Source organism: Lentinus tigrinus (assembly GCF_003813185.1).
Source record: "Lentinus tigrinus ALCF2SS1-7 unplaced genomic scaffold L226scaffold_1, whole genome shotgun sequence".
NCBI lineage: Eukaryota > Fungi > Basidiomycota > Agaricomycetes > Polyporales > Polyporaceae > Lentinus > Lentinus tigrinus.
The window spans coordinates 3,307,492-3,320,636 of NW_027137910.1; the positions used below are offsets into that span (position 1 = coordinate 3,307,492).

At 57.2% G+C, this 13,145-nt stretch overlaps 5 protein-coding genes across 5 annotated transcripts; 4 read left to right on the forward strand and 1 right to left on the reverse strand.

The window, feature by feature from the left end:
- The first annotated feature begins 1,460 nt into the window (after positions 1–1,460).
- Positions 1,461–3,115, forward strand: L226DRAFT_39348 (uncharacterized protein). The gene is made up of 4 exons (XM_067674505.1): positions 1,461–1,735; positions 2,296–2,518; positions 2,606–2,859; positions 3,102–3,115. Exons 1-3 carry the CDS (start codon positions 1,567–1,569, stop codon positions 2,745–2,747), a joined length of 534 nt encoding a protein of 177 aa, XP_067543428.1. The 5' UTR covers positions 1,461–1,566; the 3' UTR covers positions 2,748–2,859; positions 3,102–3,115.
- L226DRAFT_39349 (uncharacterized protein) lies at positions 3,116–4,046 on the forward strand. Its single transcript, XM_067674506.1, has 4 exons — positions 3,116–3,245; positions 3,311–3,810; positions 3,856–3,978; positions 4,030–4,046. Exons 1-3 carry the CDS (start codon positions 3,241–3,243, stop codon positions 3,930–3,932), a joined length of 582 nt encoding a protein of 193 aa, XP_067543429.1. The 5' UTR covers positions 3,116–3,240; the 3' UTR covers positions 3,933–3,978; positions 4,030–4,046.
- Positions 4,047–4,180: 134 nt separating this feature from the next.
- On the forward strand, positions 4,181–5,262 carry L226DRAFT_39283 (uncharacterized protein). The gene is made up of 4 exons (XM_067674498.1): positions 4,181–4,413; positions 4,472–4,703; positions 4,765–4,913; positions 5,026–5,262. Exons 2-4 carry the CDS (start codon positions 4,488–4,490, stop codon positions 5,201–5,203), a joined length of 543 nt encoding a protein of 180 aa, XP_067543430.1. The 5' UTR covers positions 4,181–4,413; positions 4,472–4,487; the 3' UTR covers positions 5,204–5,262.
- A 2,757-nt stretch (positions 5,263–8,019) lies between these two features.
- L226DRAFT_549426 (uncharacterized protein) lies at positions 8,020–9,143 on the reverse strand. Its single transcript, XM_067682677.1, has 4 exons — positions 8,941–9,143; positions 8,735–8,886; positions 8,607–8,670; positions 8,020–8,541 (listed from the first exon to the last, which is right to left on the reverse strand). Exons 1-4 carry the CDS (start codon positions 9,082–9,084, stop codon positions 8,224–8,226), a joined length of 678 nt encoding a protein of 225 aa, XP_067543431.1. The 5' UTR covers positions 9,085–9,143; the 3' UTR covers positions 8,020–8,223.
- Positions 9,144–10,713: 1,570 nt separating this feature from the next.
- On the forward strand, positions 10,714–12,932 carry L226DRAFT_39429 (uncharacterized protein). The gene is made up of 3 exons (XM_067674512.1): positions 10,714–10,987; positions 11,105–12,657; positions 12,732–12,932. The coding sequence occupies exons 1-2, from the start codon at positions 10,745–10,747 to the stop codon at positions 12,641–12,643; spliced, it is 1,782 nt and encodes a 593-aa protein (XP_067543432.1). The 5' UTR covers positions 10,714–10,744; the 3' UTR covers positions 12,644–12,657; positions 12,732–12,932.
- Positions 12,933–13,145: the final 213 nt, after the last annotated feature.

A 13,145-nucleotide genomic window follows, 5' to 3' on the forward strand; every position in this document is an offset into this window, starting at 1 on the left:
CGCGATATCGACCTTATATTGCAATTGCACCCTGTAACTCTGTTCCTCTCTCCCGGTCGCCCGTCGTATGATCCTCTATCCTCTCTTCCGCTCCCAGCCGTGCTCAGGACTCCGGCACGCGCATCTCTCAGGTAATACAGTAGTGACACCGCCACGCTGCCATGACTGCGCCTCGGTCATCGAATATGTATTCACCTTCTGTCTATGTATCTGCCATGCAATTGCATGCCAGTTGATCAATGACCTTCTTCTATTCTCCTCCGAGCCGACGACCTTCACCCTATTGCACTGCGCATGAACAAACTCAGCAAACTCTCCGCCTTTATGGTTCGCACAAAGTTTGCTGCCGGCATTCGATCCATCGTCGTGTATCCCTTCTTCGCACCACCATGTCCACCCGCCAGCAAGAACGTGCACGCGTATCTTCGTTGGGCCGAGCGTCTTATTTCTTATTAACAGACGCGGTGTAATTACGGACCAAGGGGCGGGCGCCCACGACGCGATCCCCAGCATATGTTTTAAACATAACGGTCTATAGTGGAACTCCAGCTAAGGGGTTCTGCGTCTGCCCCCCCGAGAAGATCAGTTGGATCCTCGCGAACACGACTCTTTGGCACTGACATTGGCGCAAACACCTCCCGCGCACCTTCTCACGGTGTTTTCCGTGAGATCTACTAGATCGCCGTCGCGGCGGCATCGCCCTCAGCTCGTTCGCTCCGATTCCTCGCTTCAACCACAACCACAACCACGTCAGCCAGGTTGTGTCCGCCCCGCTGCCTTCTCCCGTCGCCTTCGTCAGACGCTGCCTGCCCTCCCCGCTGCTCGTTGACGTTGGGGTGTCCCTCGTCCCGTCGCCGCTCGGTACAGCAGCCAGCTGGCTCCACTAACGTTCCTTAATTGTTATCGGCTTGCGGCAAGCGGGGTTGAATCCCGCCTGGTTACTGTATGGCCGGCCTGATTTTCGCAACCATTACGTCTCGAATACGACACTTGTACTGAGCTCGGAGTTGCCGTCTGTCTCTTCGCCGTTCCCCGCCCGAGGCGCTGCGCCGCTGGCCGCGCCCAAAACCGGCACAACAGCAAACCAATCCGCCATGTCGGCGCGCCGTCTCAAGGTTAGCATTCTCCCCATTCGATACGCCGCACTCATCCCTCATGCCGCACTTCTCCAGCATGCCCGGCGCAGCACCTTTCTTACCAGACACCATTCCCCCTTCGGATGTGACGGAGCTGCGTTGACGTCTCAGCTCGGTTGCATGGCTCGTCCAGCGCCTCGGGCTGAGGCTCTCCCGGTCACGCCGGCTAGACACTGGTGCGTCGCGGGAGGAGATGCGAGCCTGGCGGTGGTGATAAACGAGTGGACGGGGATCTAAGAATTTGCAGGTAACCGACGCATGTAGCACTCACATGCACACGTTGGCAGTGGCCTGGACAACATAATCATTGACCGGACGATGGCGCTGCCAGCGCGCACGTTTGCGCACGTACGTATTCGCGGGCGTGCATGCGATCGGACGCGGAGCCAGTGCCATCGACTCTTGAGGTTCGCGCCTGCTGTCGGCGGTGATGATCCTCGCGTCATCAGAACCAGTGGTGGGCCGGCGCGACATATCGAGCTCAGGAACGCACCCAGTCGACGTCCCGAGTGACAGCTCGAGCTCAATATCCGGCCTTCGCGCGAGGGAGCGTAATACGCCCTCGAGCTTCGAAGTTCGCGCAAACCCCGCGAGCGCAGGTACGCGTGTCCTTTGCAGCCTTCCCTGTAGGCTGTCGTTTACACAATGTCGCGGGTGCGTCACTGCCCCTTGACTCCCGTGAGCCTGCTGCCTGACCCTTGACGCCTCTGTGCGTACAGGGATTGTTCCGCCATTTGTCGGGCGCGATGCTGCTGGACGACGAAGGTTGCCATGTCGCATCATTCGGACCCGTGGCTCGCCGTGCACAGCCTGAACCTGGTGGAGGAGCTAGTGCTTGCCGCGTTTGGGAAATTCGGGTGCGCCACAACGGCATAGTGCCAATGCTCGCAGGCTCGCAGCTTTCCCGACAAGCCCCCGTATCGTCGTGGACGCTGAGGCGGACCCCGTTGGCGAACGTGCGCGGTAGGGCCCTGCGTCCGCGGAGCATGGCCCTATGACTATTTCGCTCCCGACCCGACGACACGCCCCTGCATACCAGCCGATCGGGCTCTTGACCTGCGCGCTTCCAAGGTCCCCGCGGCAGACGCAATGCCTTCTCCAGCTTCCCCCTTTGCTCAAACTTCGAGTTTGTGGTTGTCAGCGTGCTGACTGGCAATAGGTTGCGACATTCGCGTCCAGAATACCCTACGAGAAGCGCGATGCTATTGCCACGAGTTCGCCGTTGTTAGCGACAGCCATACTGGGATAGCAGCTACACCCTGCTACGTTCTTACGTCCCGTCCGGCTTCGCTCTCTTCCTCGGCCTCCCGGCTTCGCACTAGTGATCGGGCCGACGTTGTCGCACATGAGCACCTTGTGCTGCCTCAGCAACGAGTACTCAGGTGGGTCACCAGGGTTTCCGGGTGAGTAGCTAAGCACTAATTGCAGCTGATATATTCGTCTCATAACACTTGTTTCGTTGGGCCCAGGCCCTCTCTATGGCCCCGAATGCAATCCTGCTTCATTTCACGCTCCCTTGGTGATGGAGGGCCTAATTGCGCCCCACTGCAGACCAATAGCAACGCTCAACAATCTATCCTTACACTGCTTCTCTCCCGGACATCGCGCTGACTGGGAGTCACTGCCAGCACGCATGTTGTGCTATCTCCCGTACAGTCCATCGCCGCCCACGCCGCATTGACGAACTCCGCTGGTATGGCGGATAGCACTTTCTCAGCGGCAGGTGCGCCCACGTCCTTTCCGATAGCCATCAGTCTTCTTCCGCTCGAGCTCGTACGCGGGCAATCGCGCGACTGCTTTGACCTGTCCGACGTCTCGTTATGGTTTCTTTTCACCTCCGAGCATGCGTAACCGCGCCGTATCGCTCGGTCTTCTCGCTTCGCAGCTGCCACGAACTTCTCCCGCCATGGTTCGGGAAACCCATTTGTTATTTGCAACTTCGTGTCTTCTGATATTCTTCCCCAGTGCTGCGCCAAGATGGAACATATTCGACAATGAGCTTCGCAGCGTTCGTCGCGCAGGCATTCAATTTCTCCCAGTGGGAAGAAAACGCCACCGGTGCGCGTGAACAGCCCCAGGGCCCGCACTGCGCCCGCTTCGGACGATGTGGTAAGTTGGACCTTGCAGGTTCCTTCCACCCAGTTCTTCCGGGACGTCGTATTAACCATTTGCAGTATCCGAGGCTCGCTCCTTCTGGATTCGACCTTCTCGGTTGGCGGACTCGTGGCGGCCGTCGGCGACCCCGTATTCCCACAGCGCCGGGGCCCTGCCTCGTTTCGCGCCTGCGCCGGCCATACTGTATGGGAACACCCACGGCTGATATCTCTACATAATACGGCTGATTATGATTGGTGCTGTGTGTCCGTGACAGCTTCGCCGGCGAACTTGCATCGGAGGTTCGGGAACGTTGCGCGGATGCGGAGAAACTCGTCGGCTCCGACTGCAAGCGCGCTCTCCGCCACTCCGACAGAAGAAGGTGCCCCCGCCGTGTCCGGGTCTTGGCCTATGGCTGCAAGATGGACACGACACGAACCTAGGCCTCCTCCAGACTCCCGGACCTGGCTCAGGAGGGTGCGCGTCTCAGCGTCTCAGCGTCTCTCACGTCCCCCCCTCCCCCCAATGCGGTCACAGTGCTACCTTCGCGGGCATGAGCGTCACATTCGAAACCTTCGTTGTAAGTTTTCTCTTTCCGAAGCCACTACTGCTCTGAGTCAGTCAGTCAGTCTCGGATCATGCACGATGACCTCGTCTTCGACGGCAGGCAGCGTTTGCCGCGAACGACGGTTGGTCCAGTAAATTTGGCTCTGCAGCGCTGAGCTGAGCCTGCGGAGGAGGGTACAAGGTAAGACCGGGATTTGACCCTCTTCTCGAGCTTCATTGACGTGCGGAAAAGGAAGCCGCGTTGTGTATTGCTCGTGCGTGGCGTGCTACTGGCACCGACCTCTGGCAGGCTCGGCCAACTCGAAAGGGGTCTACGAAACGGCGAACTCACCACGGCACATGCGCATACAGGCAGGTTGTGGCCGATGCTGCATAGGGAACATCCCTTTGTCCCCTTTGGCCGACTTGTCTTCGACAATCCCCGGCCTCCCGGCGCCATACAGCCTGCTTCTGATCGCTCTCACCGCTGCTCGGGGCGACCTTGGTCCATGCGCAGACGACGGATTCGACCTAGCGGCGATGCACCGTGCACTGTGGCATGTCATCACGCAAGAAAGATGACCGTGGCGAGCGAACGTGTACTCGACCCGCATTCCAGCTTTCTTCCCGCGCTCCGGTGCGTTGATCCCTTATCTGTGTACTTACCGGGGGCATTTCTCATGGCGCGTTCTCAGAAGCTCGGACTAACGGATGCTCGTCCGTTCCACATGGCTCTGCCACACGTCCGTCGTCTCGCCGCAGCTACTGCGCTCGTTGAAGACTCCGTTAGCGGAATGCTGGCCAAGCGCACGACGGCGACGGGGAGTTCTGCCTGCGTTGACGTGCATGGGACATCATCCATCTGTCGTGAGACGGCCCGGGCGGTATGTCTGCCATGGGGAGAACAGAAGGCCAAGCTGGAAACAGGTGAGCTCTTCCTGCTTGAGTATCAAGCTTCAAGATTGCTCAGCGCACGATATAACGGCAGAAGGAGCGGTGTAGTGATGTGATCCTGATAGCGGTCATCATTCCTGCTGAAACACGAAGGTCGTTGACGCGGAGACCCGTTCGCTCAGAGCCAACGCTGTCCCGTCCGATCTCGTTGCGCAGAGCAATCGGATCGGAACTGTGCACAAGGTGAGCACTGTCAATTGCGTCTATCCACCGTGGCACTTGCATGTCCGACCGGTGACCCGAGCGTCGGGTGCGTGCATACAGGTGGCTGACTTCCCGTTTCTGCTACTGCCAGCGAGGGCACTTTCCTCGAGGCGATCGGACGCCGCACGCTCAAAGTGCAAGAACATAACCACTCATGTCGAGACGGAGCGCCGCAAAGGAGGGCCCTTTTTGTCTTGTCTTCCATACCCCAGCTCCGCCAGTTCCGCGTGATCTTCTCTTGTCGAACACGATCACGAAGCTCGCTATAGCGCCTGGATGCGATCGGAGAGACGCCTCCGTGCTTCCAGCTCCCAATCCCACTCCGTTTCGAGGCGGTAGCATTTAGCACGGCGCTCCGCACCTTGGTCACGTCCTCGTCCTGTGGCTCAGAACCGTCTCCACGAAGTTGAACCTTGCTGAGCGCATATACCCTGGTTGCAAACGTTCGACACCTCGTGGCCGCCACCGGGGCGATCGGACAGCTCGGGATGGGGACGGTACGTGCTGCGTAGCTCCGTGTCCCCGATGGTGGTTGCAGTGCGGTGCGCTGGTGTCGTTCGTACGTACGGCGGTGCGTCCTCCCCTCATCGGTCACCCGCAGACGCGGCAAAACCACCTCGGAACACGCACTGCATCCACACGCGGGCCGCCGCTCGCGAGTTTGCGCTCGGCGACATCCGCTGGGCTGCGCCGCTATTGCTCGCATGCTCGCTCCGCGGGGCCTACGGGCACCAGGCAGGCATGGAGGACGGGATATCTGTTGGAGGCAAGCCCGTCTACATATGTGCAAGCTTCGAATACGTACTGACGCGCCTAGTGGTGTCCAGTCACGACGCGGTCGTCGGTTCGCTACATGAGTTTATGTGATGTGCGCTTTGGCTTCTGGGTGGGTCCGCCGTTTGCGTTTGGAGTTTGCGATAGACTGATGTTGGAGACGACGCGGCGTTTCGGCCCCGGTTGGTTCCTGGCATTTGTCGGGGAACGGGAATTCTTGAATACCGGGAACGTGACAAGACCCGTTAGCCGTAGGTCCTGTGTTGCGTTCAGCGCGATGGCAAGCTGTTGGTACGTGTTCGTTTGGTCACACGATAAGGGGTGTATTGAAGGGACTCCTTAGCATGTAGTCACTACGCCACTCGCTTGGCATGGACTCGTTTGAGGCCCCCTTGGAATATGGGGCTTCATCGCATGACGCATGATAACCACGCAGTCCTGGATGGCAGTGGGGATGTCACGATGTCGACAACTTTGGCGTTTGGGAGCCGCCAAGACCGTCTTGACCATTCAAGAGGAAGATCGAAATAAGCGTTTGCACCATGTGCACAGTGGTAGGTGGACCCGCGCTATAGCATTTTGGAATTTGCGCGTGGCCGCTCAGAGCAGTCATTACGGCAGGTCTGTTGCTGCGTCCATGGAAAGTCCATGTACACCTCATTCAAGCTCGTGGCCTTCTCTGCAGGCAGTTGACATCGAGGCGCTACCGGTTGCGCCATCTCTACGACTCAGCATCGACGTCTGCCAACTGGATATCAAACAACGTTTCCCACAACACGCTGCTGCCTCGGCAAGGATTTGGAATGCCGTCATATAATTGAGTGGCCCCCCCCGACGGTAAGGGGCTCGTACGCTCGGTCTGACGGTCTCTAACCTTTACAAGTCCTGCAGTGCCAGACGTGCGGTTATGAGGCGTGAAGTCTACTTCTGGGCCGTCGGCCGGTGGCGTGCCATACATGGTGCAAGTCTTCCATCAAGCTGGAGATTCAGCAGACCCCATGCCGCGCCTTCCGAGCTGCTTGGGAGCGCTAGTGAGTAGCCTATTGATACGTATCCACGATCGGCTCTGGTGCAAGTGACTGTGAGCTGACGACAGCTCACGAGACAGACCGATCGGTTTTACACACGGGCTTGCTATATGGTGGTCCTATGACCCTCAAATGCACACACGCCGTCGTCGCACAAGCCGAGTTTTCCAATCCCGATCTCAATGTCTTCCTTTACTAACATGTCCCTTCTTCCGCCGCCCTGGTCATATGTCAAGGTCCCGTATGCACGTTTGCTGTGCAATTGGCGACCTGAGAGCTCCCCCATCGCATCCCCCGGTCGCGATGGGGCTTCTTGTGATAGAGTCCGTCCCGCTTCCGCCTGCGTTCAGATGGAAGATGGGGAGACCGGCGAAGACCTACATATTACGTCTTGTGCTTTCTGCTGTTGTGGCCTCGAGGGAAGCCCGAGTCTGAGCAGGGGACGAGCCCCGTCGGCTTCACACAGGTCCTCCTGCAGACTCACGGCACAACCTCAAGGTCTCATGCCCAACCTATTGGCAGAGCTATCGATCCAATCGCACACTGGCCGCGCATGGCGGGAGAACCGCCTCCGCGTCCTCCTCTAGTCGCCCGCTGGAGCAGCTCAACTGCCAGACTCGCGTGCCCGTCACCACTCCCGACGAATTCAATCAGATCGCCCGCACACAGCGAAGGCCCCTATGTGTCTTCGGGGGCGCCTCCCTTGTCCCCAATGCCGTACGTGCATCTCCGCCCAACGCTAGTGCTCTCCATTGAACTTGTTGCAACATTTATTGGCCAGCGCTTCGGTCCCACCGCAAGGCTCTGGAGCTGGCTGCGCAGCACAATGGAAGCAACGGGCTCGACGGAGGTGTGTACGCGCATGGCTTATCTCTATGCTAGTACGGGCCTTCCACACTACCGCGCTACACCTGCCTTTCGTGTTGGGTCAGCCGGACGTCGCAACCATTCTCTGACTTCGAGGCCGTGCCGCTTGCATGGAGGCTATGGTATAGCGGTCGACACGTCAAGTCAAGGTTGAGTATTGCTACATCCACATTCAATGGCTGTCAGGACCATGGCAGGCGATCCCTCCAAGTGGACAGGACTCCGTTCTCCCGCCCCCAAGGACGTGTGAACCACACGCTCTCAGGGGTTGCTCGTGAGACGGGAGTACGTGGGACGTGCAGTCACAGGCAAGCTCGGTCTCGCACCCCATTTCGGTCCCGAGCACGGCGACGTCGTGGTCAGTCGGCGAGGCTAATGCGCGGGTAGGTAGGCTTCCTGCGCACTAGTATGAATGTGATCGGCAGGGGGTGTGAATAGATGATTGCGGGTATGACCAGATCCAATTCCGTACAAGTACATATTACTACAGAGATTCAACTCGGAGATGCGACATATTCCAAGGCGCTAGAAGACAACGGAGTGACAATGGGGAAAGCGTGGTGGTATGCCGGACATGTGGAGATGGATGAGAGGACGGATACAAAGGAGGGACATGGAATTCATGAACTGGACGCAGGTAAGACCTGCTTGCGGATCTCCTCGAAGCGTGCCCCCTCTGCCTCGGCGCGCTCAATGTGTTTCGCAAGCTTGTCTTCGCGTGACTGCATGCGTTGCTCCATTCCAAGGATCGCGAGTCGTACCTGCTCGAGGTACGCCTTCGTGGCCTCGATGCTCGCCTGGGACTGTGATGCGTCGGATGTTGATGCGGACAGGGACGACTTCTCCTTAGCTGGGGAGCTCGACTTCCCAGAGTTCACTAGACCTGCCGCCCGTGCATGGAACCCAGAGGCGGACGCAGGCGCGATGTCCAGATTGGTCTGGGAGTTTGTTTCAGATGTATTAGCTCACGAGGGAGAAACGCGATTGGATCAGAAGGACTCACTTGCCAGTTAGCACCCGCGAGTTTCTCGAGTTCGCGCTCCAGCATCTTCTCTCGTACCTTTCCTCTGTGAGAGGCCGACGTTCTGGATGTAGCGGAGTGGCATAAGCGGAAAGCGATGACAAACGTACCTCTCTAGCTCCGCCATGCATCGTTCATTCTCTCGCTGTGTGCCCTGAAGGATGAGCTCTAGATGCGTGTACTCCTTCTCAAGAGCCTGGATCTTCTCCAGTGGTGGACGCTGGGCCAGCTGAGCCTGAAGCGACTGGATCTGGATTTGCAACTATGATCACAGTCACCCCGGTATTCACCAATCAGTCGTACGATGTTTGCGTACCCGGTCACATTCCCTGTCCTTGTCCAGCAGCTGCCGACGAAGTACATCCTCCACGGACTCGTCTTCTTTCAGAACCCCGAGATCGTCTGCACCAATGGCCAGTGATGATTTGGCATAGTGTCTGACACTTTGAGCCCGTCGCATGTTCGATAGATGTCGTTGGCGATGAAAGCGTATATGGAGGCAGTACGTCGAGCAGAGCGAAGAAAGCGTACAGTAACAACGCCGCAGGAACCCGCAACCGGCAATTCAACGCGTGTTGCCCACGTGACCTAGCCACAGGCGCGACGCGAGACGCGTTGGCACGCGTTTACGAACGGGGCACGCAGCGAACCATGCGCTTGGCGACAGCATAGCACTGCTTCCGGTCTGGCAATTTGCAACGACGCTGTCCAAGGAGAGCTGATTGCTATATAGGTCCGTATATACAAGGGGCAGATGTTGGATTTTGTCACAGAGTCAGCTTCCTTGAGCCCTAACTGACATATGGATCCAGGGGAGCTCGTCACCCGACCACATCGAACGGTATAATCTGCACCCATCTGGTGTTCATATCCTAGAGATCACACACGTCAGGCTTGAAGTCGCGTCAGAAGGAGTAATCAGCTCACCAAAGTCACCTCGGGTTGGCCGTGTGGGACCATATATATGTCTAGCAGGAGATCATATTCGCGTTAACTAGCGAGACACACCGGGACCAACAGGAGCATATGGGTACACTCATCCGCCATCGAAGATCTGCAGTAAGATGACATTGCCGGCCGCTGACCCGCATGCACCGCGCACTGTGCGACGTCGTCGAGCTCGGTGAGGAAGAGCAGGAGTGGTGCGTTGACGGTGAACTCTTCGCGGTGCTTGTGCTCGAGCTTTAGCATCCATCGCTCGACGCCCTGGAATGATATAATAATTTTGATTGTCGTTCAAAGTGTCTGAGCACTGACAAGTTAGTCACAAACGCCATCTGTGGAGTGGATCAGCGAGTGGGCAACGACGGGAGTGCATACGCGGGACTTACCGGTATCACCAGCGAATACGAGCAGCCGCATGCCCTCCTTGATGAGAGGCAGCAGCATGTTGCGCATAGCCTGGCCTTGAGCGTAGAATGCAGGGCAAACGAAACCGGAGCACACCCAGCTCATGTTTTATGCACGGGTTGTTCAACCAGTTCTTGATCCAGTTCATCTCGACATATAACAGGCGCCTTCTTTGTCTATGCATTTCTCGACCAAATCGTACCGATTACGTCCTGTCACTGAGATGCGTTCAAGGCAATCAGTGTGGCCTCGCTTACAATCAACGACAGATACTCATATACCATGGGAGTGAGGATACAGAGTCAGCGGTATTGAGTGGCAGGGTTGCATGTCGCTTTCCACGGGAATCATGCCTCGATCATTTTAGTGCAGACTGGAGCTGGTCTCGAGCCTCAGCCCTTTGCACAACTTGCACTGGAGCACGGTCCTGCCCGAATGGCGGGTTAGTATGGAGCTACGTCCGACGGCACATGTACTTACTTCGGAATCGACTTGGACTCGAACTGGCTCAGCGGCTCCGTCAAGCCATTTTCGAGGACGAGCGACGCAAGTTGATGTGCTTCTACCCAGTCTGAGGGGAAAGTGCATAGATCTGCTTACTGAAGTTCACCTTTACGGAAGTCGCTCGCGATGTTTGGCCGCGCCCGGGCGGCCCACCTTGCAGTTTTCCGGCCCGGCGCTGCCATGATTCGGTCCGAGAAGAATCGGTATACTTAGTTACCTGCAACGGCCACCGTCTCAACGTCAACACCCACTTTGATTATCTTGTCATGGCTCCTAGCTTGACTGACTTGTCTCCCGACCTTCTAACGCTTATTTGTTCACACTGCTCGCTAGGAACATCAGTCAACCTCGCAAGGACATGCCGGACGCTCTCTGAACATGCCTTGAAGCAAGTGTGGCATACCCTATCGTCATGCAGTATCATTGCCTATACTCTGCCACGAGAATTGTGGGACTTGGGGGATTTGGCGGATAAGATAGAGGAAGTTGGATTCGTGCCCGGTACATTGGTATGTAGGTCCACGCAACCCCCTCTGTGCAAGCCCGCAGCTTCATAAAATCGGTTACCTGTTCTACACCCGTGATCACCTTTACCCTAAACCATTGTACTGATCTTACTGGTTTAGTCATTCACTCGTTCCCTCAATTGCTCCGATCTTGCGAGGTTCCGCAAGTATGCCCCGTATGTCAGAGCAGTGAGCCATCGCGCCCTCCAACGAGCTCCTTTCGTCCTCTCTGCCGCTGCATGGCACAATCTCGAGTCCATCCTCAAGTTGACATCAAATTGTTTCCCCAACCTACACACCATCAGCAAGCACGACCTCGCTGCGCCCTTCGTCGAACCCATGTATCTTTTTTTCAGCAACAGTCTACGCACGTTCGAATATTCGTACTACTTCTTTCACGATTGGACCGGGAAGAATGTTTCAGTTCCCGACCCCGCTGCACGCTGGACAACAGCTCTCCTCGCGACTCTCCCGGATTACGCATCCAATATCCGGACTTTCCAAACGAGACTCCCACGGGCTCTCTCCACTCGCGAACTGCTTAGCAACGTTGTGGAAGCCATGTCCTGTCTTGTATCGTTCAATATGCCCTCAAACTACTGTCCTCCGGCTGCGTTGGTTCATCTCTCCAAAGTACCCACACTGCACATCCTCAATGTCTTTCTACGATACGACGACTACTCCGATGACGCCATGCCCCTTCATGTACAAGCATTTCCGTCGCTGCAAACCGTCATAATAGAAGCGGACTGGACACCCACCTGCGTCGCATTGCTGCAGCAAGTCCGCTCACCGGACATGGAAACACTCGTATTGGACGTGCACGCACCTATGTCAGTAGACGACTTCCATGCTCTGGCCACCGTCCTCGCGAACTGCCCGTCGGGGCGCGTCCTGAAGTGTCTCACTTTACGATTCGGTCCCAGGGCGATTGAGCGGGTGGATCCGAAGCCCATCCCGCCAGACGTCTTCGCAATCCTTCATGGTCTCCACGCCTTGCGAGAAATCAGACTGGAGCGCGGGTGTTATGCGGCTCTCGATGACGACGCCCTCGTTGCGGCGTTGGACGCTTGGCCGGACATCCGCGTAGCAGAGCTGTGTTCTTCTGCGACTCTCAGCTTCGGTGCCTCCGACGCCCCTCGCGTGACGCTGTTGGGCCTCGCCGCCATAACCGGACGGGGCTTGCCCATAGATGCAATCCAAGTTCCTCTAGTGGATATCAATCACTCCGAAGTGGACGAACTGCTCACGCACAGGCCACCGAAACTCTTCGAGCCTGTCCTCGACTACGTGTGCGAGGGCTTGGGGCTTTTCCGAAAGTCCTGTTCGCTGAAGACTCTGGGCGTCGGGTCGTCTTCGATCTCTGAGGAGGACGTTGCAGGCGTCGCTGCTATCCTCTCGCAATGGTTCCCGAGGCTACACAGGATACAGTACCTGACGCACTTCTCTCCGTGGGCTTGGGAGGATGGTTTGACAAGCGAGGGCGTACCGATCAGTCCCGAAGTCGAGGAAATGTATGGGCGATGGAACAGAGTGGGGCAGCTGGTCGAAGCGTTTGCGTTGGTGCGAGAGCAAGAGCAGATGTGGCCATACGTGGCTGGCATCGACGAGGCCTTGAGGGAATGGGTAATTGTGGAGCACTCGGACGCATTGGAGTGATGGACGTTGCACTGGTACGTGGGTATTTTAACGAGCCTCATTCGTGCGTTGTCCCAAATGAACCGTCCTGACGTGCATTCGACTGTAGATGCGTCCACGGCCAATTCCTCTTACGACCTGCTCCCTTCGCAATCTGCTCCTTCCCAGCCCGCCCCTGTTCAGCTCTCGTTTCGCCTCTTGCGCATAATGGCTCGAGTCCTCGAGCACGAACGTCGCGAAGACACATGCGAACACACCGTCTGGGCGTACGACAACTCGCGTTGCATATCCTTTCAGATACCTCGTGTCCGGGTCATCCCTAGGTTCTCTAACGAAGCGGGAGGGCGGTCACTATGGGAATATCATGGAACCTATGACGCGCTCGCCGGAATAGGTTCTCCCTGCACTCGCTCTCCAATGCTGGAGCAAGGTGCCTCGCTTTTCATCTGAGGACCTCCTGTGTTCTATCCAAGATGTGGACATAGATCAAATGGCCGAACATTACCACAGACCTCTGTGCGGC

What these genes read in the sequence shown, in the direction of transcription:
- L226DRAFT_39348 (XM_067674505.1), top strand. Translation starts at nt 1,567, where the DNA reads ATGATCCTCGCGTCATCAGAACCAGTGGTGGGCCGGCGCGACATATCG. An exon ending in CGCAAACCCCGCGAGCGCAG is followed by an intron (nt 1,736 to 2,295) that starts GTACGCGTGTCC and finishes GACTGGCAATAG; the next exon opens with GTTGCGACATTCGCGTCCAG. An exon ending in CCTCAGCAACGAGTACTCAG is followed by an intron (nt 2,519 to 2,605) that starts GTGGGTCACCAG and finishes CGTTGGGCCCAG; the next exon opens with GCCCTCTCTATGGCCCCGAA.
- L226DRAFT_39349 (XM_067674506.1), top strand. An exon ending in TCACATTCGAAACCTTCGTT is followed by an intron (nt 3,811 to 3,855) that starts GTAAGTTTTCTC and finishes TGAGTCAGTCAG; the next exon opens with TCAGTCTCGGATCATGCACG.
- L226DRAFT_39283 (XM_067674498.1), top strand. Translation starts at nt 4,488, where the DNA reads ATGCTCGTCCGTTCCACATGGCTCTGCCACACGTCCGTCGTCTCGCCG. An exon ending in GAAGGCCAAGCTGGAAACAG is followed by an intron (nt 4,704 to 4,764) that starts GTGAGCTCTTCC and finishes ATATAACGGCAG; the next exon opens with AAGGAGCGGTGTAGTGATGT. An exon ending in GGATCGGAACTGTGCACAAG is followed by an intron (nt 4,914 to 5,025) that starts GTGAGCACTGTC and finishes TGCTACTGCCAG; the next exon opens with CGAGGGCACTTTCCTCGAGG.
- L226DRAFT_549426 (XM_067682677.1), bottom strand. Translation starts at nt 9,084, where the DNA reads ATGCGACGGGCTCAAAGTGTCAGACACTATGCCAAATCATCACTGGCC. An exon ending in TGCATGGCGGAGCTAGAGAG is followed by an intron (nt 8,671 to 8,734) that starts GTACGTTTGTCA and finishes GGCCTCTCACAG; the next exon opens with AGGAAAGGTACGAGAGAAGA. An exon ending in TCGCGGGTGCTAACTGGCAA is followed by an intron (nt 8,542 to 8,606) that starts GTGAGTCCTTCT and finishes ACAAACTCCCAG; the next exon opens with ACCAATCTGGACATCGCGCC.
- L226DRAFT_39429 (XM_067674512.1), top strand. Translation starts at nt 10,745, where the DNA reads ATGGCTCCTAGCTTGACTGACTTGTCTCCCGACCTTCTAACGCTTATT. An exon ending in GATTCGTGCCCGGTACATTG is followed by an intron (nt 10,988 to 11,104) that starts GTATGTAGGTCC and finishes TTACTGGTTTAG; the next exon opens with TCATTCACTCGTTCCCTCAA.